The 27,524-nt window shown below is 34.5% G+C and overlaps 3 protein-coding genes across 3 annotated transcripts; all 3 read left to right on the top strand.

The window, feature by feature from the left end:
- The first annotated feature begins 7,101 nt into the window (after positions 1-7,101).
- Positions 7,102-7,919, top strand: LOC129946678 (cuticle protein 19.8-like). The gene is made up of 2 exons (XM_056056937.1): positions 7,102-7,256; positions 7,346-7,919. The coding sequence occupies exons 1-2, from the start codon at positions 7,245-7,247 to the stop codon at positions 7,802-7,804; spliced, it is 471 nt and encodes a 156-aa protein (XP_055912912.1). The 5' UTR covers positions 7,102-7,244; the 3' UTR covers positions 7,805-7,919.
- A 9,322-nt stretch (positions 7,920-17,241) lies between these two features.
- On the top strand, positions 17,242-22,190 carry LOC129948383 (tubulin glycylase 3A). The gene is made up of 3 exons (XM_056059361.1): positions 17,242-18,626; positions 20,540-21,052; positions 21,121-22,190. The coding sequence occupies exons 1-3, from the start codon at positions 17,399-17,401 to the stop codon at positions 22,086-22,088; spliced, it is 2,709 nt and encodes a 902-aa protein (XP_055915336.1). The 5' UTR covers positions 17,242-17,398; the 3' UTR covers positions 22,089-22,190.
- Positions 22,191-23,342: 1,152 nt separating this feature from the next.
- Positions 23,343-24,034, top strand: LOC129948384 (cuticle protein 12.5-like). Its single transcript, XM_056059362.1, has 2 exons — positions 23,343-23,485; positions 23,561-24,034. The coding sequence occupies exons 1-2, from the start codon at positions 23,474-23,476 to the stop codon at positions 23,957-23,959; spliced, it is 411 nt and encodes a 136-aa protein (XP_055915337.1). The 5' UTR covers positions 23,343-23,473; the 3' UTR covers positions 23,960-24,034.
- The last annotated feature ends 3,490 nt before the right edge of the window (positions 24,035-27,524 follow it).

Here is a 27,524-nt window from a genome sequence, read left to right as displayed (position 1 = left end):
CTAAAAGCTTGTTTTTGATTATTTAATTCTTCTTGCAAGTGAAAGGTTTATTGCTCAGAGCAGGCGATAATACAGGTGCAAGGTAATTCAAAAACTGTGTAACACCGGCATTAACTCCTGAAAGACCCTTTAAAGACGTAATAAACTTATATGCACTTGGGCAAAGTCCATTATCGCTTGCAACCAGATTGGCCATAATGCACCATCTGTACAAAATCGCTTACCAATTTTCTTAACGAATGCATTTTTTTTATTCCAAAGGGTAATTCCAGATGTCGCGTCGGTCGTTGGAAAGTAATTAAATACCATGACACACATTATCGCACCAAAAATATGTTTCCTTCTCCCAAAAAAAAACATAATACCAAAAATAACTATACAAGCTCCTCAACTACATTCACTACAAGGAACAAGGACCAAGGACGTGCGGAAGATTGCTGTACATAGCAACAAACCGCACGAAGAAATTCTTTTTATAGCCCATCCGACTAAGGCCAAAATAATAAATCGCCGGGGTAGTATAACAGCAGCATAAATTTCATATTTTTCATGACTCTCATATCCTGGCAGAGCCACTGCAAAACATAAATAATCCAGATAAGTCATTCTCGAGTCCTCCTGAACACATCCTCTTTTGGTTTGCCAGCTATACATATGTTTGTATTTAGCTGAAAACCCTCTTTAAATATTGTATATATATGAAAGCTAGTCATCTTCTCTGGAATCCTTTATACACTCAGACTCACTCCTACACTTAATTTAATTTTCCTAAGGAAGCTTAAAAGCGGGTTAAAGAAGAAGTCTACACACGTAAGTGTTATGTAGTCTCTAGGAGTAAGAGATGACTTGGAGGATTTTCTTTAATAAACACGACAGTTTGTCCTCGAAACGTTAACCTCTTTAATGTATTTAGGTCTCTTTTCCATATGCACGAATGGAGCGAGTATGTTTGAATATTTCTCAAGTCTTAACAAACGACATTTGTCACATGTGACCTTACCTTAATTTATATGAACACCATCATATCATTAAAAGTTGAAAACTTTCATTTGGCTTCTTATTACGGTGAGCGAGAGTGAAACCCTTTTGTCCCTTGAGATGATATGAAGTTCTCCTTTTTCCTGTACCCTACTTGGGTGCCAGAGAACCCTAAAATAATAATAATTCGGGCAAAGTATTATAAATATATGTACATCGAAGGAATCGGAAATGGGAAATTCAATTAGAAACACTTTTGGCTCTTATATTCTTTTCTAAAGCTTCCAAAGATGCTTCTGCCAATTGCTTGGCAATGAATTCACTTGAAGAGACGAACAAGAGGGCGGTGTACAACTACGACAGAGAAGCAATAAAATTAAGCTGCGGAAAATTGCTGAATTTTCTGAAAATCGGTCTCCGGATGACAGAGATCACTCCTCAATATAAAGTCCTAACATAGTATGTTGGAGACGAGTGGATATAAGCACAGAACACAGTTGGACAGTGAAATATTGAATTGAATGCAGGATTCAGGATGTGAATGGAATACGAAATGGACTGATTTCATTCAGCTTTGGGTAATGGTTGAACGAGTATATGCGAAGAGTCCTCTTTTTTCTTTTTTTTATTTGGACTTGATTTGGATTTTTATTGGACACGACACTAGCAGCAGAGTATAGAGGGTATATTTTTTGGAGAAATAAAAAAAAACCAGCATGGAGTTAATTTAGACATTTTTTGTTGGCCCATGAATCTTTGGAAAATTATGTTTAGAGAGACAGGGCTTTTGGCGATATTATAGGAACTCGTAGATGTAGTAAAGTGGAATTATGAAAATGAAGTAGTGACAAATCGCTGTTATTTGTAAGATGTCTTAGTTGAACATAAAATAAAATCCTATAATAGTTTAAGGATTTCAGAGGTTATGTGAAGACTAAAGATATTTTAATAGATTCAGCATGCAGAAAAAGTTTAAGGTAGTTTTTGGAAGCTTGGTCCGGATATAAATTTGGACATATTGAAATAGTGAATAATTCGAAGAGCAAAACCTTTATGTATATTTACAAGCTTTGGTTTTCCAACAGGGACGCTACAAAAGTAGAGCGGCATGGACAGAAAACGACGCCATATTTCTTGCCGTTCTTTTGACAGGTCTTCTTCAGTAAGGTCTGCTATTTCATGATGGAAATATAAACAAGTCAACAACGAGTCGAACTTATTAAAATTTAGTACCGAAATTCGGTGTCAGTGGCCTCAACGTTAAGAGTACTACGTCCAATTTACGGTCGTCATAATCTGACCACCAGAAGTGTCGTCGTATGTTCATGAATTGGGCTGAGCAACAACATGAAAAGAATTGGGCTGAGCAACAACTTGAAAATGATTCGGATTTTCATCGAAAAATCATCTTCAGCGACGAGGCTCATTTTTGGCTGAATCGCTTCGTCAATAAGCAAAATATGCGGTATTGGTCAGGCAGTTCACACGTACCCTATGAATTATCATTGCATTCCGAAAAAAATACGATTTGGAGTGGTTTATAGGCCTGCGGCTCGGCGTCATTTGGCTGTACTTCTTCCGTGATGATCAAGACCAGTCGCTACCTTTCAATGATAACCGAATATTTTGGCCTCAATTGGATGATATGGACTTGGAGGACATGTGGTTCCAACAAGAAGGCGGAACAGGCCACTCAGCGAATGTCACAATCAATTTATTGGAAACGAAGTTTGGAGGACGTGTTACCCACGAAATGGTTCAGTCGCTTGGCAGCCTCGGTGCGATTCTATGCCAACAAGCCAGCTACAACTGATAAACTTCGTACGAATATCGAACGTGAAATTGCAGCATAATGGCATTGGAAGTACTTTCACAGGAGTAAAGAATTGATATCAAAAACTGATTTTGTTTTATTTGAAAATAAACTTTTGTAGCGCTCTTATGGGAAAACCGATATAAATATCAATCAGTATAAAGTCGTGATCATTTATGTTTTAATTAATTTGTTTAAGGTGCAACTTAAATACAAAATTCTAAAAGCACTTAAGTGTGCCCGATTCAAGGATTTACATATATAAATGGCAAAATGTCACAGTCTTTCTTTCTTCTTTATCAAAATTATTAAAACCAAAAAGTAGTTTGTTTGCAAAATGTAAATCCACGTCTACAGAATCAGATAACGTCTTGAAGTTGACATTAAAAGATTAAATGAGAGCGTTAAGCAAGTTATTTGTTCTTTTTAATTAACTTTGGTTAATTTTGTTTTTAATAAAAAATACAAAATATAACTACCAATATGTTTCCCTCGTAATTCACTGTAGTTGCATGGTAAAGAAAAATCTATTTGAACGTTAAATTTCTTGGGTTCAAAAATTTGCATCTCACTTAATCGATTGATCCTTCCAAACACAATAGGTTAATGGGTTGTCTTCGAATTCTGGTATAGTTCTATGATTTTTGACAGTTTATGGCTGATCATTTTTTTTCTAATCGTAATAGAAAGATGAGTTCAACAACATATGTAAATATGTATTTTAATTGTATATTTTGCGCATTTAGCAAATTTAAAGGTCACCATTACTCCGCAGGAGAAGCAGGGGCCGTGGGGGCTACTTTCCAGCAAGTGTACAAGGTGAATCATAGTATTCGCCCTAATCACGACCTGGAGAATAAAGCCCTGCAGCACCACTTCTACCTGCATAACGACATAACGCAGTGACCATCCGAGAAGCTCCGTTTTACCAGGTTCAATGACAAAAACTTGGCAAATGCCATTATCATCGCGAAAAACGTTACTAATACCCTTTTAGTCACGAAAATAGAGCTCCAGCACATCTTCGTTTCATTAAAAAGAAAAGAAGTCAGCAGGTGTCGATAAAATATCCAACATTGTGCTACAACATTTATCTCAGGAAGCTGTGGGCATTTATAACATTCTGTCCAAAAAAAAATTTAAAAAAAAACACAAAACCAAATTTAAAAAAAAATAATAACAATAAAAAAAAAGCTTACTGTGGCTGTTCTAGTTTTTAAGTAGTTTTAAGTATTTTTAAAAAGTATAATTGGTTTTGGTTAGTTTTAAGTACCTTAAGTTTTATAATGGGTTTCGGATTTTTTTATTTAGTTTTCAGTTTTATATAAAATAAAATATAATGATAAAGATACCAATTTTGTATTAAAATTGTTCTTATGCCAAAAGGCAGTATAATACTGGACCGATTTAGAGCACCCACATAGGGCCAGTAATATATTTTTTAAGGTTTTAAAATTTACGCTAGTTTTTTTTAGATTTCGATAAAATAAAAAAAATTGCCATAATTGTGAAATCAAGATATGATTCTAGTAGTGTACACATTTAAGGCCATTGGTTCAATAAACAATCAGCTGACTTCGAGTCGTTCTCAAGAACATGCACTCTTGCAGATAAACACATATATGGAATTAAATTAAATTGGACCTGAATCTATATACATCAATTAACAACGACCTAATTTTAAACTGATGAGGCCCACTTCTGAGTTCACCCAGACGCACTGTAGGTAGGTCAACAAATTTTTGACAATGAAACTCGATGTATACGATGATGTATTCGAAATGAATTAACTTGTGTCTCTTAAATGGTTTGTATACGTTTTGTAATTATAGGGTTATTCACATTTCTGTTTTGAAAATGTAGTTCAGTAATAATTTGACAACCATTTTATGAACTTCAGATCTGTCAAATTGAAAATTTTGACATTTCTCGATGTTTTAAGGCCCTTAGAGTCGATGTCTGTGCGTGCCTAACGTTCGGCACGTTTTCTTCGTCATCCCTAGCTAAAGAACCAGTAGAGATATTGACGTTAAATAAATATTGGTATACAGATAATAATGCAGAAAGATACAGAGAGGACTCTCAAAAAAATTGAGTAGTTGGTTTCTTACCATATAGCAATTTAAAAAAAAAGGTGAACATTTTGGCTAAACCCTAAATATCTCACGAACCAATATTGCTAGATAGTTGAATTCAAATATAATATATGTATATGTTGTAACGAGAAACCTACCAAATATATTTTTGGAAAAAATTTCAATTAACCGTTTTTTTATAAATCAAAAAAACCAAACAAAAAAACATTTGTCACCTCGAAAATCTTACGAACAAAAAATGATTTTAGCTCCAAGAATTTTTTGCAGCGAAGAATAAGGTTTTTGACTTCTGGTAACATTTTAAAAAAATCGATTTGACAGATTTTTTTACAACAAATTAAAACCCTAAACAAAATTTAACAAAAGTTATTAAAAATTGATTTTCGACTCAAATATCTTTTCAAGATTTTGAGATTATGACTTCCAACAAACTCTAACTTTTAAGAAATATTATTTTCAACATTCGGACAAATTTTTAGAAAATTCGAATTAACTGTTTTTTTTTACAAAAAATAAGAACCCAAACAGAAATTAACAAAAGTCGGATAAAATTGATTTTCGACTTAAATATCTTTTCAAAACTTTGAGATATTGGCTTTAAACTAATTTTATCTCATAAAAAATACTGTTTTCAACATTCCAAAAGATTTTGAGAAAAATCTAACTGACACAAAATAAAAACATAAAAAAAAACAATACTAAAACTTGGTTAAAATTTACTTTAATATTGTTTTCGAAATTCAGTAAAATTTTTATAAAAATCCAACAGTCCGTTTTTTTTCTCATACAAAAATAGAATATATAAAAAATAGTACGCAAATTTGGTAAAAATTGATGTTCGGTTCGTGATATCTCTCAAATTAATTTTATTCATCCAATTTGTATTTGCTTAGAAATAAATAAAAACTTTTAAGGAATTTTACTAAAATTGGTAAAAAATTTTTTTCGACTAAAAATCTCGTCAACAAAACTAAATTTTGAAATAAAACTATTAAACTTACAACTTTTTTAACACAACACAAAAATTAACAAACTCTTAAGCGGACAAATCTACAGACGGGATGGGAAGTTATCAGTTATCGCTTCCCAGCCTTTTTTATTTTAAAGTTTGAACTTTGCCGTTTAGAGTGAAAGGCAATATCTTCAAATAACAGTTCCGGAAAAATTTTGAGAATGCCACTAATTGGAGGTAATTTTTAACCATTACGATAGCGGAACTAAGAGTACATTATTGGACTGAGAATACATTATAACGATGTTAAGGTTATACAACATCAGTAACGTTTCCATTCTGTTACATTTTGTACCAATTACTTGCAAAGTCGTTTGGTTATAACAACCATAATCATCGTGTAGTGCACAAAGTATAGCTACGTTTAAATCAACAAATTCGAAGAAAAGTTTTACTATTTTAAACCGTTCTTCAAATGTGTCAAATGCTACCGCTATAAACTTGGAACCACTGTATGATTGGTTTTATATTTGGATCTAAGCAGTATTTTGTTTTTATGGTTCGATACATAGATTTGTTTGGGAAACCGTTTTAAAAACATTTTTAGCATTCTAATTTCTTATAATCAAGTTTTTCTCAGAATAGCTAATAGCATGGGAGAAACAGCAAGCTTCAAAAGTATTTTGAAATCATTCACTAAACCAACAACAACAGTTTGTTTGAAATTATCATATTCACTTCCAATCACAACAAATACCGCCTCCGAATGTTTTTAAAACCATCAACAACCTACACAATATTGCATACCAACCTACCTATTCACTTTTATGCATCTTGAGGTATTTTTATATTTACAAAAATAATCTTTAAGGTCATCGCTTTTGGACTTTTCCATTTTTAAATCAAGCCCGAGTCCAAGTCCTCCTTTCAGCCGTGTGTGTCATTGTCTTTTATATCAACCATATCGCATGCAACGCTATTAATCAATTGCCTCTAAGGTCATCTAATATGGCCTGTTAAAGCTTATAGCCAAGAGAGTGCGTAGCTTATAGCTGTAGACTGTATGTAGATATGAAAAACACACCAGTAGCCCACTCTTATCGTTAAAAGGCATCCTGCTTTGAATACTAATTTTTTTGACAGCCAGCCATCAACAGCCAGAGGCGTGTAAATCGGAGTGTGCCTCATATAGTGTATTGATCATTATGAGGCAAGCACACGTGCCAATGGCACATACCAACTGAAGAAGTTGCATGTGTCTTCTCTTCAACACGCAAAATATACCAAATATTCAGACCATTAAGTTTTGAATATAAAAGGGTCTAGCAAATGTTTAACCGTCATCAGTTGGAGTAATCTCGTAGTTCAATCAACAATCTCAACCCAAAAAAACACACAATTCAAGATGTTCAAATACGTAAGTTGTGAATTTTGGGATGATTTTTGTCTGGAAGAAGAAGAATACAAAGATTAATGTATGTTTTTCTTTTGTTATTGTTTTAACAGACTATTGCCGTCTTTGCTTTGATTGCCTGCGCTGCTGCCAAGCCAGGTGTGGTAGCTCCACTAGCCTACTCTTCGCCTGTGATTGCCGGACCCGGAGTTGTGACTGCCACTAGTAGCCAAGTTGTGGCAAGACAATTTAATGGAATCGCTTCTGCTCCATTGATTGCTGCTCCAGCACCCATTGCAGCACCACTCGCTGCACGGTACTTCGCCTCGCCATATGCCGCTGCTCCTCTGGCTGCTGCACCATTTGCTGCCCCTTTGGCTGCTTCTCCATTGGCCGCTAGATACGTAGCTTCACCCTACGCTACTGCTTCATATGCTGCTTCTCCACTGATCGCTGGTGCTGCATCACCATACGCTTATGCTCAATATGCAGCTTCACCATTCGCTCCAGCTCCTTTAGCTTACTCAGCTGGTCTGCGTTATGCCGCTGCAGCTTCACCAATTGTGTTTTAAAACGCCTAAGACACCAAAAGACTGTGATATATATGTAGCTGAAGTGTATTATAATTGTTAACCGTGAACCATTTTAGTCGCAATAAAGTATAAAATATTCTGTTACCATTCTAAAGTTTTTGTAAATTTGTTTTAAATGGCATAGGGTCAGAAGTCCACAGTGGATAATTAATTTTTTCTTGTGAACTCTATTTTCGTTCGGATGGGTTAAAATTCCACATGATATTCTTATGAACTAATGGTGTCTATTCCAGTGGACTTATGACCCATATACTTTTCTGTTTCTTCAACATTGAAAAAATAATGGGTATTATTTGTTTCAACTTTAATTGCGCACATCTTGGACATCACATTGGTGTCTTTACATCCAAAAGTCTAATGTGGAATTAGGACTATTTGAAGTATGAAAGAATATGATCGAATTTTCTTAAGTTAATCAGTCCTCTCCAATGGGTTAAAAATTCACAACTTATTGGTGGAATTATGGCCTCGGGAAAGTGATCAAATGTTATTGATGTGGAACAATGGCCCAATCACCAAAAATGATTATATTGCTGAACGTTCTAAAATTAGGGAGTTAAATTATTTGAATCTTTGAAACGTCTTACATAATGAATATTGGTCGTATAGACTTTTCTTCTTCACTAGGACCCCTTTCAAAAAAACTATTGCGAACATAGGACCTTCTTGTATATGAGGCAAAACTATGGTCATAATGCCTGGGTTTTGGCTCCATGAAAGTGGATAAAATCATTTCAACTTGTCTGTGGACTTATGACCCAATTAAGTAAAACAAAGTAAAGACCCATTTACAAACCTTCCATTGTTTTAAAAAGGAATTAATTTAGTTCTCTATTTTTGCCGAAATCCTTCAAGGAAAATATTTGATGGGGGATTGTAGCAAAAGAAAGCAAGGCAAGAATTGCCATTGGTAATCAAAAAATAAATGGTGCACTCAAATAAATAATTCGATTATAGGAAATTGATATCGACTAGTTCCGCAGCTGTTAAAGAAATTCAACAAAAATACCGTCGAGATGTTAAATTTTCTTTACTTTAAACGCTACTTTATTTTGAATTTAACTGAGTGCGGGAGTGTCATTTCCACTCATATCGAGTTAAATAACTCCAAGTCCTTATTCGAAAAATTGTTGACATTGCATGAGGAATATAAATATAATTCTTTTGTACAAAGAGGATTATTCTCTGCGGCCGTCACTTCTGCAACTGAAATTGCTCTCTGTCATATCGCTCTCTCCACCACCACCACCATCATCATTATACTCCTTCCGAAATGTTTGCCTTATAAATAACTTCGACCCCAAAAACATACACCGACTATAATAATCCATGAAGGAGCATCTTCAAAAAATCAAAAAATAAATACGGGTAGGTACCACCGAAGGACATCTTAGGTGTATGGGGATTGGGGAGTGATGGGATGTGGAATAAAACTCTGGTCAATGAAAAACATTGTTCGCAGAAATGACATCGTTGTCGTAGTCGTAGTCGTTGGAACTTCAGAGCAAGGCATTATCATACATTCTTGCCATACCCTTACTTTTTAAGCCTCCGTTTCCGACTTATCTGACACCATTATTATGCTTTCTCGCTGCCTCGAAAGTGTGTCATGCGCAGTTTATGTATTTCTCTGCCATGGAAATCGCAAAATTCATTTTGTCACACACACACCATTATTTATCAAGGAATACGCAGGACATACGAGAATTGTGTTCCATTCACTGGAATGATTCACTTGTGTAGTACTGCGTTTCACGTGGTTTTGTTTGACGAGGACAACGACAACGACTACGATGGGCAAAGCGAGGTGAAGCAACGCGATGGCGTCGACGTCGGTGTAGTGATGTCCAAAACCAAATCCAAAAATTCCATCACTATTCTTCTTCGTCAATGGTGCGACTTAATGTCCTTCCTCAAATCCTCTTTTGATGGTCCTTTTCGATCGATAACACCACCACTTGCTTCGTACACATGTTGGTTATAAGTATGCGGGGGTTGTGGGGTAGGTTGACAATTATTGTCATGGGGCAACATTTTACACACATTTACCACCCTCTGCGCACTGCGAAGAGGAAGCCGGCTGCTGTACTGTGCTGTGATGTGCGGCTCGGCCGATGGCACTGTAGATGAATTGAATTATCGGACATGCTAGGGTTCACAAATTGGGTGCGGGCGTAAGGACCTGGCGTGGTATCAGGCGACCAAAAATGATCAATGGACTCGCGCGTCACTGCAGAAATATACTCAATGCTGATGCTGACCACCACCAACATGGCTTCTCGTTTTCGTAGTACTACAAAACTGACATGTGCGCTTTTGTGTACTATATACTCAACTGATAGATAGCTACCCTTGGTCTCGAGGAATTGAGTTGGGCTATAGTGGCTGTGTGTGCACTGTACATGCGAATCCTGATATCTATCTATGTATCTACTTTAAGCTGACTGTATATATATAAGGATGAAACGCTAAGGGTGCGTCTTCGTTATCTGAAACGACAGGAAATGCATAAATACAAACATACACTTACTCGTATAACCGTATATATGGCATAAGCAGGAACAGACAGCAGGACAGGATGTGCCTCAGACAGAGTTCGTTGTTCGAAAATCACACGAATTTGTTTCGCTTCCACGTGTTGCACATCCGGTGAACTATGGAAGGAAAGCAACTGAAATCGATACAATTATCCATATCTTCTATACCTACTTACCTAGATAGGTATAGATAAAGGTACTATGAGTGTGGTGGGGCTTTGTACTACATATTCTTTACCTTTGGGTGGAGGGTATATAGGATAGGCGTTCTGGGCGTTCGTCGAGGCGCGGCGCGACATGAATTCCTAATGCTTATGATTTGCATTTCCATTTGAACGACACTTATTAGCCATGTTGTGGCCCAGTGGGGAATTGGGGAAGTTCCTATACTTACCTACTTATATATGTATTTATATTCTATAAATAGGTAGGTATAAAATAGATTGTCGTTGCGTGCTAGACCGTAAATTAACAATCATAAAATTAGTGTAGAAAATTTGATTAATCTATAAATTGAATAATCGCAGATTAAGCTTCGATATAAATAATGATATATACGAGAATGGACTTTATATATATGCATCAGTGTTGGAATGGGATCAAGAGCTTTATAATATGATTTGAAGGAGAAACCAGGGATTTGATATAATGACCAGTCTGGGTCTGTAGATTAGGATATCTCTCTATTTATATATAGCTATAGGTTTATATTTATTTGTATATCAGGTTTGGAAAGGAAATTTTCGTATACTGATGGGAGCGATATTTGAAAGCGAGATTATCCTTCGTAATTGAATTTGGCGAAGCACCATCACCATCACCATTAGCGTCAAGCGTAGATATATGGCGCATCATTGCTTGCTAATGGGATTATTACTTTGCAGACGATAATAATTTGCATTTACTTATTCAAAATAAAACTAAAAAAAAGGAAACGCGGTATTTTTGAACAATATCTACTCGTCAAGTGTTTTCAACACTCAAGTGTTTACTCAGTGTCTGACGTCTTTATATATTGAAAGGAGATATCATACAAAATAAATCAAATAAACAGAATAATCACGAAGATTTCGTTTTAAATTGTGTGTTTTTCTTTTAAATATGATTCATGTTAAAATTACTGCAACAAATTCAAAAGAAGGTTTTTAAATGCTGTTATCTTCATTGGGGACTCTTAAATGCTGATCTTGAGCATGTTTTGATTTATTATAGATCAAATGACAAAAGTATATGTTTGTACCAATTAACAAACACCTTTTATCTTTTAAAAGGTAATCCATGAAAAAGCTAAGAACTATGCAAAATTCTCTTTAGGTAGAAATGGTAATATAGAAGATTTCTCTATATCAAAAATTGGTTTTTAACGAACAATTTTTGCAGGAAAAATGTGTACAGTAATTACAATATGTTCTTCATTTATGTGGTTTTAAAAAATTATATAATTCTTTTTTATTAAACTGATGGAATTTCGTCAAAATTTCAAAAATTTAATTATTTTTCTATCAAATTTTCTTACTTTCAAAAAGTTAACCTTTCTAAAATTTGATGCAGTGCTTCATTGAAACTATGGTCAAGTCTACGGACGTACGGACGTACAAACGTACGTACACACGCACGCACAGACATCTTTCTAAAAATCTTTTATTTCGACTCTTATGACCGTGAAACGTCGAGAAAATTCAAAATTTTCAATTTGACAAACCGGACCCATTACAATAATTTCCTATGGGAAGTTAAAAATATTGTCTTCAAACTGAGTTCATCTCACAGAAAATATTGTTTTCGACATCCAATAAGTTTTTTATAAATATCCGGTTTTTCATAAAAAAATTAAAAAATTGGTACAAATTGACTTTGGGTTCGCGATATATCGTGAATAATAGAAGATATTGACTACAAACAATTTTCCATTCATTCAATTTGAATTATTTCTATATAAGAATAAAAACCTGTAAGAAATGCTACTAAAATTGATACAAATTGTTTTTCGACTAAAAATCTCGTTAACAAGAATAGTTTTCGAAAGCAACTATTATATAATTTTTAAATTATGAAGAACGTACTGACAATTTTTTTTAACAAAAAATTAAAACCATAAGCAAGACAAATTGATAGACGGGATGGGAAGTTATCAGTGTGGGTCGCATACCAGCTTTTTTTTTTATATCAAATGCATTTCATTTCGTCAACAGCTATTTAGTAATATCCAAAGAAATAAAAGAATTAACTCAAAACTATTTATTTTCTCTCCATAAATAGGATAATTTAACTTACAGCTATTAAAAAATATTTGTTTCAATTAAATCAACGGGTTTTTTCAAATTATTTTAAAACCACCCTGAAAAAAGAGACCACTGAATCCAATCGAAAAACAATTCTTTATATGCGTAAACATTGACAAGACAAAAGCCTCCTATGCTTCAGAAAGTGAACCAAAAAATGCAACTCGACTTACTTTTGTATGTGTATTCAGAGTTATTTATCATTTTTCTTGAGTTAAGAACATGAATTTGAAAAATAGAAAAATCGTTGCTAGGGTTTTCAAAAAAATTTTGTAAAATCACTTAAAAAAAAATAAGCAACATTGGCACTGCATCTGCATTCCTAAAACAAGTTATTTTTGTAAGTTTAAAAATTGATTGAAAATTATGTATTGGGAAACAATTGAGAAAAAAGTAACAAACAGCAGCACTGGATAAAATGTGTGCCCAATATTTTGTTGTTTGAAATTTCCAATATCATTGATAGTAATAGTGCTGTATGTCTTAAATTGTATACCAAAATAAACTAAAAACTATATTTCTTTATGCTGTTTTTCCTAATTGTATGTCACAAAATACTATGTCCTTTAAAAAGTCTATTTTGATATTTCTGTTTCTTAACTATCTGTAGAAAAAACGCCAATATTTTATTTTAGGTATTTGTACACGTGACTAGGGAACTATATGGAAAGTTTTGTATTCGTGAAAAAAATCGAAATACAGACTTTAATCAAAACTTACGGTGGTAGAGAAGTCGAAAAAGTTGAGTCTGTCCTGACCTCTACAGCCCAAAGCATTGAGTCGATTTACTTCAAATATGTAAGGTTGTAGTACCCGTGGCATGATGGTTAGTGCGTTGGACTGTCATGCAAGGGGTCTTGGGTTCAATCCCTGCCTGTGCCACATTAAGTTAAAAAAAAAAATAATTTGCGCGGGTACTGCCTCTTGCGAGGAATTGACAAATCCTTCAAGAGTAAATTTTGTCATGAAAAAGTGCTTTCTCAAATTAGCCGTTTGGATTCGGCCTTAAATTGTAGGTCCCTTCCATTCCTGACAACAGTACTCGCACACAGGAATGGTTGAGAGTTGTAAGTCACTAGGCCCTGGCTCACAACGGACTGTTGCGCCACACAATGTATGTATATAAGGTTTTTAGCTTGGCGTTAAACTTAAAATAATATCATAATAGAATTTTGTCAACAAAAAATCGAAAATTAATTTTTTTCTAAAACAAACAGATAATTTTAATTTTAAAATGTTTTTCTTATAATCCCGTTTTTTTATTATACCAATTTTGTAATGAAAACTATTTGTTTTATTTTTAAAACATGGCACGATTTTTTAAAATTAATCAAAAAAGTAACATTCTTAAAAAAAAACAATAACCTCAAATTCAAAATTAAAAAGAGGCTGGGATGCGACTCAAACTGATAACTTCCCATCCCGTCTGTCGATTTGTCTTGCTTAAAAGTTTGTCTATATGTACTCGAATCAGTTTTTACCAAATTTCCGTACTATTTTTCCTAGATTTTATTTTTAATGAAAAAACGGACTCTTGGATTTTTATATAAAAATTCCTGAACACCGAAAACAATATTTTCTGTGAAATAAAATAAGTTTGAAGCCAATATTTAAAATTTTTGAAAAGATATTTGAGTCGAAAATCAATTTTTACCAACTTTTGTTAAATTTTTATTGGGTTTTTAATTTTTTGTAAAAAAAAAACTGTCAATTCGATTTTTTTCAGCATTTTTCACACCAAAACCAACAAAAAGAACGAAACACTGATAAAAGGTTTTTGACTCAAGTATTAGAACAACAAAGAAAGATATGGACTTCAGATTATTTACCTCTAACAAAATATTGTTATAAATATTTTGTTTAAGTTAATCAATACGCATGATGGACAGTTATCAGTGTGGGTCGCATTTCAGTTTCTTAGTTTTTACTTCCAGACTATTTACTACAATTTGAAACGCAAGTTTTTGACCAAACACAGTTTTGAAACATGCAGAATTGTGTCCTTCTGAATTTTGACCATGTTTAAAGAATTTTGTTTACACAAAATTTTGACATACATCCCCCCAAACATATTTTAACAAATAGGAAGGCTTGAAAGTGAGGTATTTTTCTTTAAGTAATGAAAATGGAGTGTCTGATATTAATACAATAAAATCAAATAAATAGACTTTTCTTAAAATAAGACTCATTTCCCGTAATTATTTGGTTACTCAGGTTTTTAGATTACTTTTAAGAATTGGCGAGAAATTAAATGTCTACTATTTTTAGAATCAATTGTATTAAAGTTTTTTGAATAATACCATTTTATTATTTTTTTCTTTATTTTTCTTTATCATGAAATAAAATCGAAATTTCGAAACTTTTTGAATGATTCGAAGAAGTTTTTAAAATCAATCGAAATGTTAAACCCAAAAACAAAAAAAATTTATTAGTTTTCTAAATCCAATTAAACTTGATTTCTAGAGAATTTGCAAGCTTTTCTTTTAGGTATTGACGTACTTAAATAATATTTTTACTTGGGACGTGTAGAAAGTATATATGGCAAGTTTTGCATCGGTAAAAAATTTCGAAATGACGATGGCAGAGAAGTCGAAAAATGTGAGTCCCCCGATTCCGTTCGTCTTTCTGTCCCCCAAAGCCTATACCAAATCAAATGGCATTCAAATTTTTAAAAACAAACTTTTCTAGGAGGTAAATTTTAAAATACATGAAACGGGCTCACCGGATACAGGAGCAAGTTTGTTCGAACAAGTCGTGCATTTCATTTTGAGATCAATGACTATAAGCAATTATACTTTTCAATAAATAAGTGTTAATTGGAAGTGCAAATTTGAAACGCTGCTCATTGCAATTGCCTATGGCTATCATATGGATTTTCATCATTGAAACCGAAATTTTTGTAATAGGTCCAGGTAAAGCTACCATTGAAAATGTCGGGCATTGATTATTTAAATCATTCATTGGAGGTTAGAGTTGATCTTTGGAAAACTGATAGGTTTGAATGCAAAGAAAATGGAACGCCTTTAGCTGAACGCGTATGTACCGAATTTTAAAATCAATCATTGAAAAATTAAAAGAAAAGTTCTGCGTCAAATAAAGCATTTTTTTAGTTACCAAAAATTATCAAACTTATTAGTTGTTTAATGCCAACTATTAAAAAATGCATCCTTTCTCACAGCTTTTAAATCTCGAAACAATATGTTCAATAATGAAAACCAATGATATAGCCATAACTCTTTTAAATACATATGTACGTATGTATTAATTCACATAGTGAATTAATATTTTTGAAATTAAAAAAACAGGTGAATCTATAATCCACTTCTTGTTTTAAAATATTTTCTTACGAATGTTTTTATTGATATTAATTATGCCCAAAATTATTTTAAGCTTAAAATCAATATTTTTATTTCATCCCACGTCCTTCATATTAATTCATTATAAAAGCAATAAAGAATTCAGATATGTGTATAAACATACAAAGTAAAAAAAATAAATTTTTAATCCATCATAATCATGAAAGATGCAGACATATTCATGTGACATACATTAACTGCATTCATGTATCCTTAAAAGTCCTTGCTTATAAAAACAATAATAAAACTTACACCAATTAAAACAAACAAATTAAAAACTTTTGAAGGTATCTCTCTCCCTATCTTTTCTCTCCCTCACTCGATCTCTTAATACATATATCCATCTCTGTTGACGTGATTTATTGTTTACGTTTAAAAAGAACTGACCTACATTTCACAATAATAATTAGCGAAGGCATATTCAATAACATAAACAAACATACTTTTTACCATTGAAGTCAGAAACAACAGTGAACAAAAAAAACACCTTTTTCCGATTCTATGGAAACTGCATTGAAATTTTGAGACAGCGTTGTTATACAAATTTGACTTAGTGAGAGCTTTTCACTCAAATTGGTTTTCAAAGAAAATGTCATCACTTAAATAAAAGTGACAGTAAACCATTAATTTGAAGAAAAAAATTCCGATATGGCTTATTCTGCTCTGAGTTTGAAATAGTTAATAATCATACAAAAACAACACCATACTAAAACGTTGAACTCTATATTAAAAAGACTTCTTATTTTTTGTTTTGACTAGATTTTTTCTATACCTTTCAAGTTTTGACATAAGATTGCACTGTACATTTCTTTTAGACAAACTTAACGAAACATTTACACTTTTCCTACCTGTTGAGCAAATAAATGTCCGAACTACATTATGTCTCACTATAACATCGCTGCTTTTAGTAAACCTTCGGGGCTCAACAGACATCACTAAAGTTATATTTGAAAGAATTCACGTTCGTGAGCTTTAATAGTTCAACTCGAAAAAAAGTAGGTTGCCTCAAGTTACCAATATGCTTTTATTTTTATATCTTCATTCACTTTTGTATACTATGTAAAACCATAAAAGCAAGGAAGCTCCAGCTGCAACCAAAACCTTTCGTGTAATAGCATAAGTTGAACATACATGCCATAGAAACGGGTATAGCTAAGGCTGTGGGTACACAGAAGCAGAAGCGGGGTATATAGAGGTATTTATAGCTGTGCTATGAGGTTTGAACGTGAGCTTTATTAGCCCATAGTCGGATTCGGATATCCAGGACAGAAAAGCAAACGAAAATCGAATTAGTTCTTACGTGACATTTGTTCCGAGAAGAAGAATAAAAGTTAAGTTGATAAGTTCCAAAAAAAAACACAAAAATTTCATATAAAAGAAAAACAAGAGTGCCTCGTAATGGTTCATAAAGCAAACAATAACAACAACAATTGCAATGAGGATTCCGAAAATTGTAATCCCAACAAAATTAATCCCAATGCCCAGTTAAATAATGATGACCAAGACATAGACCAAAAACAAGAACCAGACCAAGACCAACATCAAAAAGACCTCCCACCACCCTCACTACCACCCAACAGTACTTACTGCAATCGAAGGACTTGGATATCAGTGGAACGAATGAACAGTCTAAGGAAGTTGGCCCAAGAAGCTGTCCACTCCAATAAGACCTTCACCATTCGAGGGTGTTTCAACTCGGTCCGAAATGCCCTCACGTCTCGGGGATGGGTCGAGAAGTTGGATGTGCACAGGAAGCACATACCATCTGGAACGTGTCAAGTGACCTACGAGGACATCGCCCAAAACTTGCCCAAACGTAAATTCACCGAATCCCGTCGTCAATATATCCTCAAGTGCGAACGTAGTATTCTCTCAAGATTCCTTGAGCACGTACCCATTGACTTCCTTTGGACGGCCCGCAAAGAAAAATGTGACTACATCGACTTGGCCAAGAATCCCCTAATGATGATAAATAAAATTCAACGAGTTCCCTTCACCTCCAAGGAGGGCTTGTGCAGCAATTTGAAGGATTTCCATTGGTTCTACGAGGAGGGCATATCGGAGCTCTTCTTTCCGCGCTGCTTCAATGCCTGGAGCCCTGAGGAGCTGGCCGAGTTTATAGACAATTTCAAAATTACAGCCTGCATTTCCTTCATCAAATGGATGGTCGATAGTTTCACAGAAACTGGCTACGATGCTGTGTTCTCGTCAGCGGGCAAAGTTCCATTCAATGCAATTGAATTCGCATTCAAACGATGCAATGAATATGTGGATGCGTGCAATCACCACGACATCGATTTGGAAGAACCCCCACACGTGTGGGAGCATGATTGGGATGCTTTCTTGACCCAACAGCATTCGCTGGCCAACCGGAATGCACGTATCCTTGCCGATCCGCAGCGGCTGGTCGAGAATCTCATCAAAACGGGCTGCTCCATTTTGGAGAACGTCAAGAGGAACTGGCCACAATATTGTTTGGATGGCTATCAGAATATTTGGATTATTAAGCCAGCTAACAAGTGCCGGGGCAGGGGTATTCAGTTGATGGACAATTTGAAAAAAATCATGGCAATCATTAATCCATCGGTGGCCTCGAAGAGTAGATTCGTTATACAAAAATATATTGGTAAGTATGTTAGTGGGGGTTAGATTGGGTAGCACTTGTCCTTAGAATACGGAAGCCGTTAAATGGAAATTGAATGGATGGGAGTGTGGGGAATTTAATGCGCTTTGCATGTGAAATAAGGCTGGAGGATATATTTAATTAACGGTTTTATAGTTTTTGGCAGTAGAGTGGGCTAAGTTGGGGGGTGATGGGAGTTCTGATTACCTACGGCAGGCGCACGTTGGAGCCACAAAATTCTATTATTAAATCTTTATTTAGCTTAGGTAACCGCTTGTTTCCTTATTTTTCATCCACGTCATCACCGTGAGTATGATTTATAGTTGGCAGGAAGGTAATTTGTTATCTTTTAAATTTACCCATATGCGTGTGTGTCCTTGATATGTTCTTTTTTGGTGGATTATAATTACTCATGAGTTAGGTTTTTATTTTTATTTTTTGCAAGGTTTTTGCACAAGACTGTTTGTTTTATAAATATGCCTCTCTTCCTATACTCGTTCCCTATTAAATATCATATCATTTATTTTTAGCCCATTCGAGGAAAGAGGATACATATTTTAGCTTAAAGGCATTTTAAATATACCTTTCACCTGCCTACGTAAGGTAGATTATATATTTACGATAACAATTCATCATGAAAGAAATATGATAAGGGTTGACGTAAAATTTAGCATAAGTTTTGCTTGTATTTGTGTACCTAACCTTTAGAGTTGACGACATGATGAGTTTTATTAGTTGTTTTTTTTTGGCGAAATTCGCTGAAAAGGTTTTTTCGCAATATCAAAAACTTATTGGGATATTGTTTTACAGGTGAAGTTTTGGAACTTAAAAGCCTCTTAAAGGAGCAGTATCGTGTGCTTATTTAATCTAGAAAAATATAAGGTATGAAATTTTAGAAGTGGATGTTTCAACCCTATGCATCTGATTTCGGTCTTTATAACTGTTGAAACTGGAAAATTTCATAGCAGTCTTGCAAACAGGAAACAAAAAAGTACATAGTAGTTTTTTTTTTCAAGAGTTGGCCTGAATTGTCGGGAAAGATGGGCAATGATAAACGAATTATTGTCTTTCTTGACCACCGAAGACTACAGGGGTCTTCAGCCTTCAATTTAAAAGCTTTTTAGTTAGAACCTATTGTACCAATATGACAAGTATTAAATTAGCAACAAATTTCTAACTGAAGCTTTTAATCAAAATACGATGACAAAGAGTCAAAAAAAAAATGGGTCCGACTGTTATTCTGTCAAAATCCACGCCCCTGGAAATAAAGATCCTAACAGACTCACGTTAGGTGTTTAAAAAAATGTAAAGGCCTAAATTAATACATAAAGTTTTCTCAAAAGCGTTCCAATAGGTTTTTATGAAATGTATGCTTTAACTTGTTTTTCTGTTTGGAAGTGAGTCTTTTGGAAAATATGGTATTTTGTCAAACTTAGTGTCTTAAGTTCAAATTAAGCATTAAAGTTTAAGCTTGGGATTAAATAAAATCAAATATTAAGTGAAACACACACCATAAGTTCTCCCTATAAAAAATAAATGGGTTATAAGTCTACATTAAAATTAACATATTCAATTTTGGCATAAGGCATATGTTTTGCTCTAGTTTGGGTAAACTTCTCCAACTTTTGCAACTCCACCGTCCTGCTTAAGGAGTGCAAAAGCAGAAATGCAGGAGTATAGTTCCAATTCTTTAACTTCCTTAATTTTTCACACAAACAAGTCTTCAAATTTTTTAGTTAAAGGGTCATAAGACCATATAAGGAACGGACTACATAAGGCATTTTGACGTTATGATCCATTATATGGGGCACCAAATTGCAACCCATTTCAACATTTTTCATACAAAATGTTGGGATGGATTTACGACTCTCCTTTAAGTTTGAAGATTTTAATTTTTTTCATTAAAAATCTTTCAGAAAGACCTCTCATCATCCACAACACAAAATTTGACATACGCCAATGGTTTCTCATCACCAATGTTCAGCCTCTCGTTCTTTGGATGTACAAAGAAAGTTACATTCGATTCAGTTCCCAAGAATACAGCCTCAGTAATCATCATGAATCAGTTCATCTAACAAATCATGCAATTCAAAAGAAATACACAAATGGCAAGCGGGATAAGCGTCTACCGACGGAAAATATGTGGGATTGCTACTCATTTCAAGCTTACCTCCGTCAAATTGGAAAACATGAGATGTGGGCAGAACGAATTTATCCTGGAATGCGAAAGGCTATAATCGGGACAGCCCTAGCCTCGCAGGACAACATTGAACGTCGACAGAATACGTTTGAATTATTTGGAGCTGATTTTATGGTTTGTGAGAATTTCTATCCGTGGCTTATTGAAGTCAATGCAAGTCCAGATTTTGGGGCGACAACGAGTGTTACGGCGAGAATGTGTCCACAGTGTCTGGAGGACGTAGTAAGAGGTAAATTGGTACACCTATCATAAGTTCTTTGAATTAAGTACCTAATCTACAATTCTGTCCGTTTTCAGTGGTAGTCGACCGGAAAAATATGCCTAAGGCTGACACTGGGAACTTTGAACTTATCTATCGACAAATAATTCCGCCGTCACCCGCTTACATGGGACTTAATCTGTCGATAAAAGGAAAACAACTTCTTCCAAAAACAGCTTATCAACAACAACGGGTCCGCAGAGAACGAGCAGCTACTACCATACAATACCGCCGTATCTTACAATCAAATCCTCAAGTCAATTCCTTAAGTGTTCCCGTGACGAATATGAAGGAAATGCCAACATTCAATGCAACTGAAAATCTTGAAAGGGTCCTCCAGACTCGAGCTTCGAAGAGAATCGAAGCAATCCTCGGTATAAGCCCTAGGGACAAAGATAAACTATCTATTCTCAAAGATCAGATCTTGTTCAGTTCAAAAAATACCAGTCCGCGCAAGCAGCATCAAGCTCAAAATCACATCGAAGCTTATAGACTTGCCCTTAAGTCAGGACCCGCTGCTTCAGTGCAATCCCCCCTGACACCAAAGAAACGCCTCAGTGTTCGAAAAAGCTGTGATCCCCGAGGACAAATTGAAAGCCAGGTCTTTGATCCAAAAAGTTGTTACAGCCTTCTGACCTCACCGAAAATTGGTGGTGTTAATCAGCTCAAGAACAATATTACAAATTTACTGAATAAATCAGAGACACAGGGTAAATCGCGAAGAGGATCGGCGAAGTCTTTGAAGAAACATCGATTTTTGAGCACTCAAAGCGTTGTGGCTAAGAAGCAGCAAGTGGCCGCTAGAAATTCGAATTCGAAAAAAAGGAAAACTTCCTTAGAGTTACCACCTTCGGATGTCAAATCATTCCATGCTGTTGGGAAGGGGTTTTTAGCTTGGAAGTCGAAGCATCATACCATAAATCGAAGTGCACCGTTGATAGTTTTGAAGAAAGACGATAAAGTCAGCAGAAGATTACCAGGTCATCAAAACTGTCCTAATACATGATAATGGTTTTTCTTGAGTTGATAGTTAGTCTTTAAATAACTTAATTACTGTTAGCTTATTGTTACTTTGTTAAGTTTGAGATAAATTTTGTTAAAATTTTAATAAAACATAATTTATTTGGCCGTAAAATTCTTTAACTTGATTTTACTCACGGTGTGGTGTGAATTAAAAATCAAATGAAAGACGGCCAATATAATGGCGTCAAGGTACAAATGTATTGATACATTTAGGTTGACTTTGAGAAATGTAGGCACACCATGACATAATTTTAGGTAAGTTGACGTCCTTAGAAAAACCTAAGACATATATTGTCACACGAAGGCCCATACGCATTAAGATTAACGTTGACGCATGAAGACGCTTCTGAATACACTTTGAAGTACTTTAAAGAACTAAGACTCAATTTGACTTTTATTGCCAAATTGACGCAATAAGATTAACTTAGAGTGAGTTCTAAGACTTATTTTCATGCTGGTCGACTTTTCTAGGCACACATTAAATTTAATTACCTTAGACGAACTTAAACAGGCTTTGACACACGTTAACCTAGTTTGATGCACTTAGGCTTATGTTGGGGTAATGAAACACATATTGACACATGTTGACAAACTTTCAAGAAAATGCTGACAAACCCTAACATAGGTTGACGAACTTAGACTACTGTTGACGCACGAAGTCGCACGTCGATGGTGCTAGGCACAGATGAACTTTGACGCACGTAGGCGAACTTAGACTCACGTTGACAAACATTGATACAATCTCTAAGAAAAACACGTGGCACAGTTTATCTTTAAGGCTTCCTTGTAATGAAATTTAAATCGAATCAAGGCAATTAAAATTTCTTGCAAAATTAATTGTTTTTCATGGTTTAATAAACTTTATGGAATTCGAATCAATTTGGCTAATAAAAGTCATTTTCAAATGGTGCTAGCCCAGTAATTTGTATTACTTTGTACATTTTTGTTTGTTTACCACAGATATGTAAATTAACCTAAAACCACAAACTTTAACCCAGTCACGTTCGAAATTTGAGGTTAAAGAAGACAGTTTTCTGATGCCACCGTTGGCAAATTGCTTTCAGTGAGGTTTCCTAATTGACAATAATTTAATGTGACTCATCATAAAAGTGAAATACTACTGTTCGTCGCCTGCATACAAAACATCGTAATGTTTATTTTGCAGTACTAACAATTTTTCAGCTCATATTGTGAACTTCGGTGCAGAAAAAATGCAAAATTCCGTGCATAATTTTATTTTAGTGTGAATTGGAGGTATCTAGTTTTGATTTTGACTATAAAAGCCAAAGTAAATCTATACAAGGTACGCATAGCCCAGAGAGTGTTTTCTGAAGAACGCAGCAAATCAAATCAAATAAACCAATCAATATGTTCAAATACGTAAGTTCATAGATAACGTAGAAAAATGGGATGATTACATTAACTTAACTCCTTTTTTAACTTCTATCCTTACAGATCATTGTCATCTTAGCTGTTATCGCTTGTGCTGCTGCCAAGCCAGGAGTTCTTGCTCCACTAGCTTATTCGTCTCCTTTGATTGCTGCTGCTCCAGGAGTTGTGACTGCAACCAGTAGTCAAGTTATTGCAAGGAACTACAATGGAATTGCCTCGGCTCCTTTATTAGCTGCTGCTCCAATTGCTGCTCCATTGACAGCTGCTAGATACTTTGCTTCGCCATACGCTGCCGCTGCACCTTTGGTTGCTTCACCATTTGCTGCCAATTACCTTGCTTCACCTTACACAGCTCCTTTGGGTTATTCAGCTCCTTTGACTGCTTCACCTTTGGGTTATGCGTCTGCTTATGGATATGCCTCACCCTTGAGGTATGCTGCCTCAGCTCCAGTTCTATTCTAAGAACGTTTTTTCTCCAATGTAAAAATTAAAGATGTAAAATAAACTTATATCGATTTAAAGGATCCGAAAACAAAATTAAGTATTTTATTTTGATTAAAACAAGGTTTTAAAATTTTTTTTTTATTATAAACGGGCACTCAAGGGGTTATTAATACCCTTAATATGTTTAAAGTTTAAACACAGTGCGAGCGTTAGGAAAATAGGGAAGGATTAAAGAGGAGATACCGATGCACATTGGTCTTAAAGTTTTGAATATCAAAATGATAGGGAAAAACAGAGCTGGGTCAAGCATTCCACATTCTCGATGTGCGGTTAAAAAAAGAATCTCTATACTTGAAAGTACGTCCGAAATTGAGCTCAAGGTTAAACTGATGTGCATTCCTAGAAATACGAGTATAACGGCTGAATTGTTTTAGGGGGGAATGTAACTGGATAATTCGATAGAACACTGTTTATAAAAATATCAGTAGAAGAACGAAAGGCATGAAACATTGCGGCGGTGTTCAAGCGACGTAATTGTTTCGGTTATAGTTTTATAGCCTATCATTTTCAAAGTTTTTTTTTGGATCCTGTCCAAAATACTTAAAATTGTTTAAGGGGCACCTGCCCAAATATGCGAGTTGTATTCAAGTTTTGGACGAATGAAGGCTTTATAAATTACAGCCAGAACAGAAGAGGTGAAAAATTTCTTGCACCGTTGGAGAAATCCTAAGCACCTAGCAACATTTTTTGCAATATCCAATATGTGATCATTCCATAAAAGGTGATCTGTGATACACATACCGAGTACTGGCAGTTGATTAGTTTCCTGTATGCAAGTGTCACTCATAGATAGTGGCATCGGGGTGTGTTACGCTTTAACGACAGGAGAGAGCATTGAGTTTTCGAAGCATTAAATTCTGCATGGTTTCTGGCTCCCCATTAGACAATGCTGTCAAGATCAGAATTTAATGAGCTTATCATACGCTGCCGTTGAAATTCCACATCCGAAGGACAAGGATGGGAATATAGAAACGAATATGAAAAGCTAAGAGTACTATCGTCGGCGAAACAGTTTAACGGATTATAAGTGACAGGCAAAAGATCGTTTATGAATATAAGAAAGAGAGTCGTAGACAAAACGGAGCCCTGGGGGACACCAGCATTTATTTTATGAATTTCAGATATGAAACCATCTAATACAACTTGCATTGAACGGTTAGAAAGGTAATTTCTAATCCAACGAAGAAGAGATTCATCAATACCAAAAGCACGCATTTTCGATAAGAGAGCTTGGTGCCAAACTCTATCAAATGCTTTTGAAATATCAAGTACAACAATCTTACTTTCTCCAAAACGATGTAAAGATTTGTTTCACTGTTTGGTGAGAAGAACCATGAGATCACCAGTGGATCTATTGCTACGAAAACCATACCGTCGGTCATTAAGAAGCTTCCGTTTTTCGAGATATTTCTTGAGCTGATAATTAATCAGCGTTGCCATGACCTTGGAAAGAAGGGACGTGAGTGCTATTGGACGATAGTTAGAGGGAGAGGAGGATTCGCCTTTTTTAGGGACAGGCTGGACAAATGCTATTTTCCATCCGCTCGGAAAGAGACCTGTAGAGTAGGAAAGATGGAAAAGTTTACGAAGTGGTTTTGCCAGCGACGAAGAACACCACTTCAGAACAATTGGGGAGATACTATCCGGGCCAGCGGATTTGTGTATGTCAAGGTCTCTCAGTACTCTTGCAACTGCACGAGTGCGAAAGAAGATTCTTCCCATATAATCCTTTACGCTCTCAAGAACAGGAGGACTCATGACACTCTCCGGTAACTTGAAAGCGTTAAAAGCTTTTCAAAAATATTAGTGAGGGAAGAATTAGGATTATTTGCTGGGCTTCGATCAGCACAGGTTTTAACTTCCATGCACGTCAACAAATTCGAATAGATAAATAATGTTCTAACCCACTTACATGAAATGAGATTTCTTACCATATAGACAAGAGAGGACCTAGCTTTAGATATACATAAATACTTTTGACAAAAAGCTCAAGTCAAAAAAGCAGTTCAGCGTCTTGGATCATTGAAAGATTTTAATAAAACATATCTCTTCTTCTTAAAGTAACTAAACCCTGGATAAGAATTATAATATGTATTAATTAAGTTTCAAATATTGTGAACTAATTATCTAAATTTTATTGTGAATGAATTAGGAGTCAAGCAAAATTAATACATTTTGACACATAGCATACTTTCTCATTTCAAGCCATTTAAAAACCAATACTAATAGGAAGTTTAAGTGGTCATGAACATGGCAAGAGGTGCCCATTTGGTACGATAGAAAAAGCTTTTTTCAATCTCAAAATCCGTCGACTTTAAATATATTTTTAGTCACTCATAAAAGGAACATTTTTGGGTTGTTTTCTTTTACTATTCAAAACTTGAGGCAAACTTTCAAGTTAATCAACTTGAGTGCTGATTTGAAAAGCAGGTTTAGATTTGTAGTCACTTAATTGTTTCTTAAACCCCAGTTAAAAAAGCAATTCCAAATTGTTCAAAATATTGTACTTCGTTTTAAAATTTCAAGAAGCCAATCGAACGCTCGACTAAAAGTGCACATCTTGGGAAGAACTCATTTTTCAGCTTCATCTTTTATGTTCACTTCAAAGAGAAAGTAATGTTACCTTTCAAGGTTTTGTAACATCTTTGGTATAACACCATTTTGGGCTTCACAATTCATTTTGAAAAATTATTTTGCTCACATAGTTTTTTTGTTTGTACATGAACATGATGTTTGAAATTTTTTTCAAATTACATTCTGAAAAAACGCTATTTTTTTCAAAAGTGATAAAGTTTTGTTTGATTTTGTACAAAGTTCAAAAATTTGTATTTAAATTTTACATTTTGAGTCATGAAAACAGTATATCTGTTTTAAACATAACAAAAGCAAACTTAAAATTGGTTTTATAAGAAGTATTTCCCCCTGTTATTTCAAACTATACAAACCAGACAACATACAAATTCAGGAAAAATACAAAATAAATTAGAATCTAAGACATCTTTTCAAAATTCGTTTTTAAAGGATATACAAATCAGATGATTTATATATTTGTATAATGGCCTTGTTTAAGTATACTCCGTAAATTTTTAATTAGTTCATTCATGGTAAAGTAAGTAAGTAAGTAACAAATTAATTTATTTATATTCTTATATATACAGATTTACAAGTTAATGAATTGAAAAGCTATGGGTTAGCCGTCAGACTGGTTTGCAAATTTTATAAATAAATTACATGTTTTGTTAATTCACATTTTTCAATCTTAAATTGGTATAAAAATCAAACATATTCCGTCATTAGTAAGAATCTATACTTAAATATGGCTTTTAGAAAGTTGCTTAAGGTCTTCCAATCACATTCGTTCAAAATTTGGAGTGTTTCTTGCATGGTTAATGTATTTTTACCAAAAAACACTAGCCTCTGTTGGTAAAATATTGGACATACACTTATGAAGTGATAACAATCCTCCTTTGATTTTAAATTGCATAACGTACAAAATTGATTGAAGCTGCCGTTATAGGGTCTA

This window comes from Eupeodes corollae, chromosome 2 (genome assembly GCF_945859685.1).
Source record: "Eupeodes corollae chromosome 2, idEupCoro1.1, whole genome shotgun sequence".
NCBI lineage: Eukaryota > Metazoa > Arthropoda > Insecta > Diptera > Syrphidae > Eupeodes > Eupeodes corollae.
This window is presented reverse-complemented; position numbering and strand designations above follow the sequence as displayed.

What these genes read in the sequence shown, in the direction of transcription:
- LOC129948383 (XM_056059361.1), top strand. Translation starts at nt 17,399, where the DNA reads ATGGTTCATAAAGCAAACAATAACAACAACAATTGCAATGAGGATTCC. An exon ending in CGTTATACAAAAATATATTG is followed by an intron (nt 18,627 to 20,539) that starts GTAAGTATGTTA and finishes AAAATCTTTCAG; the next exon opens with AAAGACCTCTCATCATCCAC. An exon ending in TCTGGAGGACGTAGTAAGAG is followed by an intron (nt 21,053 to 21,120) that starts GTAAATTGGTAC and finishes GTCCGTTTTCAG; the next exon opens with TGGTAGTCGACCGGAAAAAT.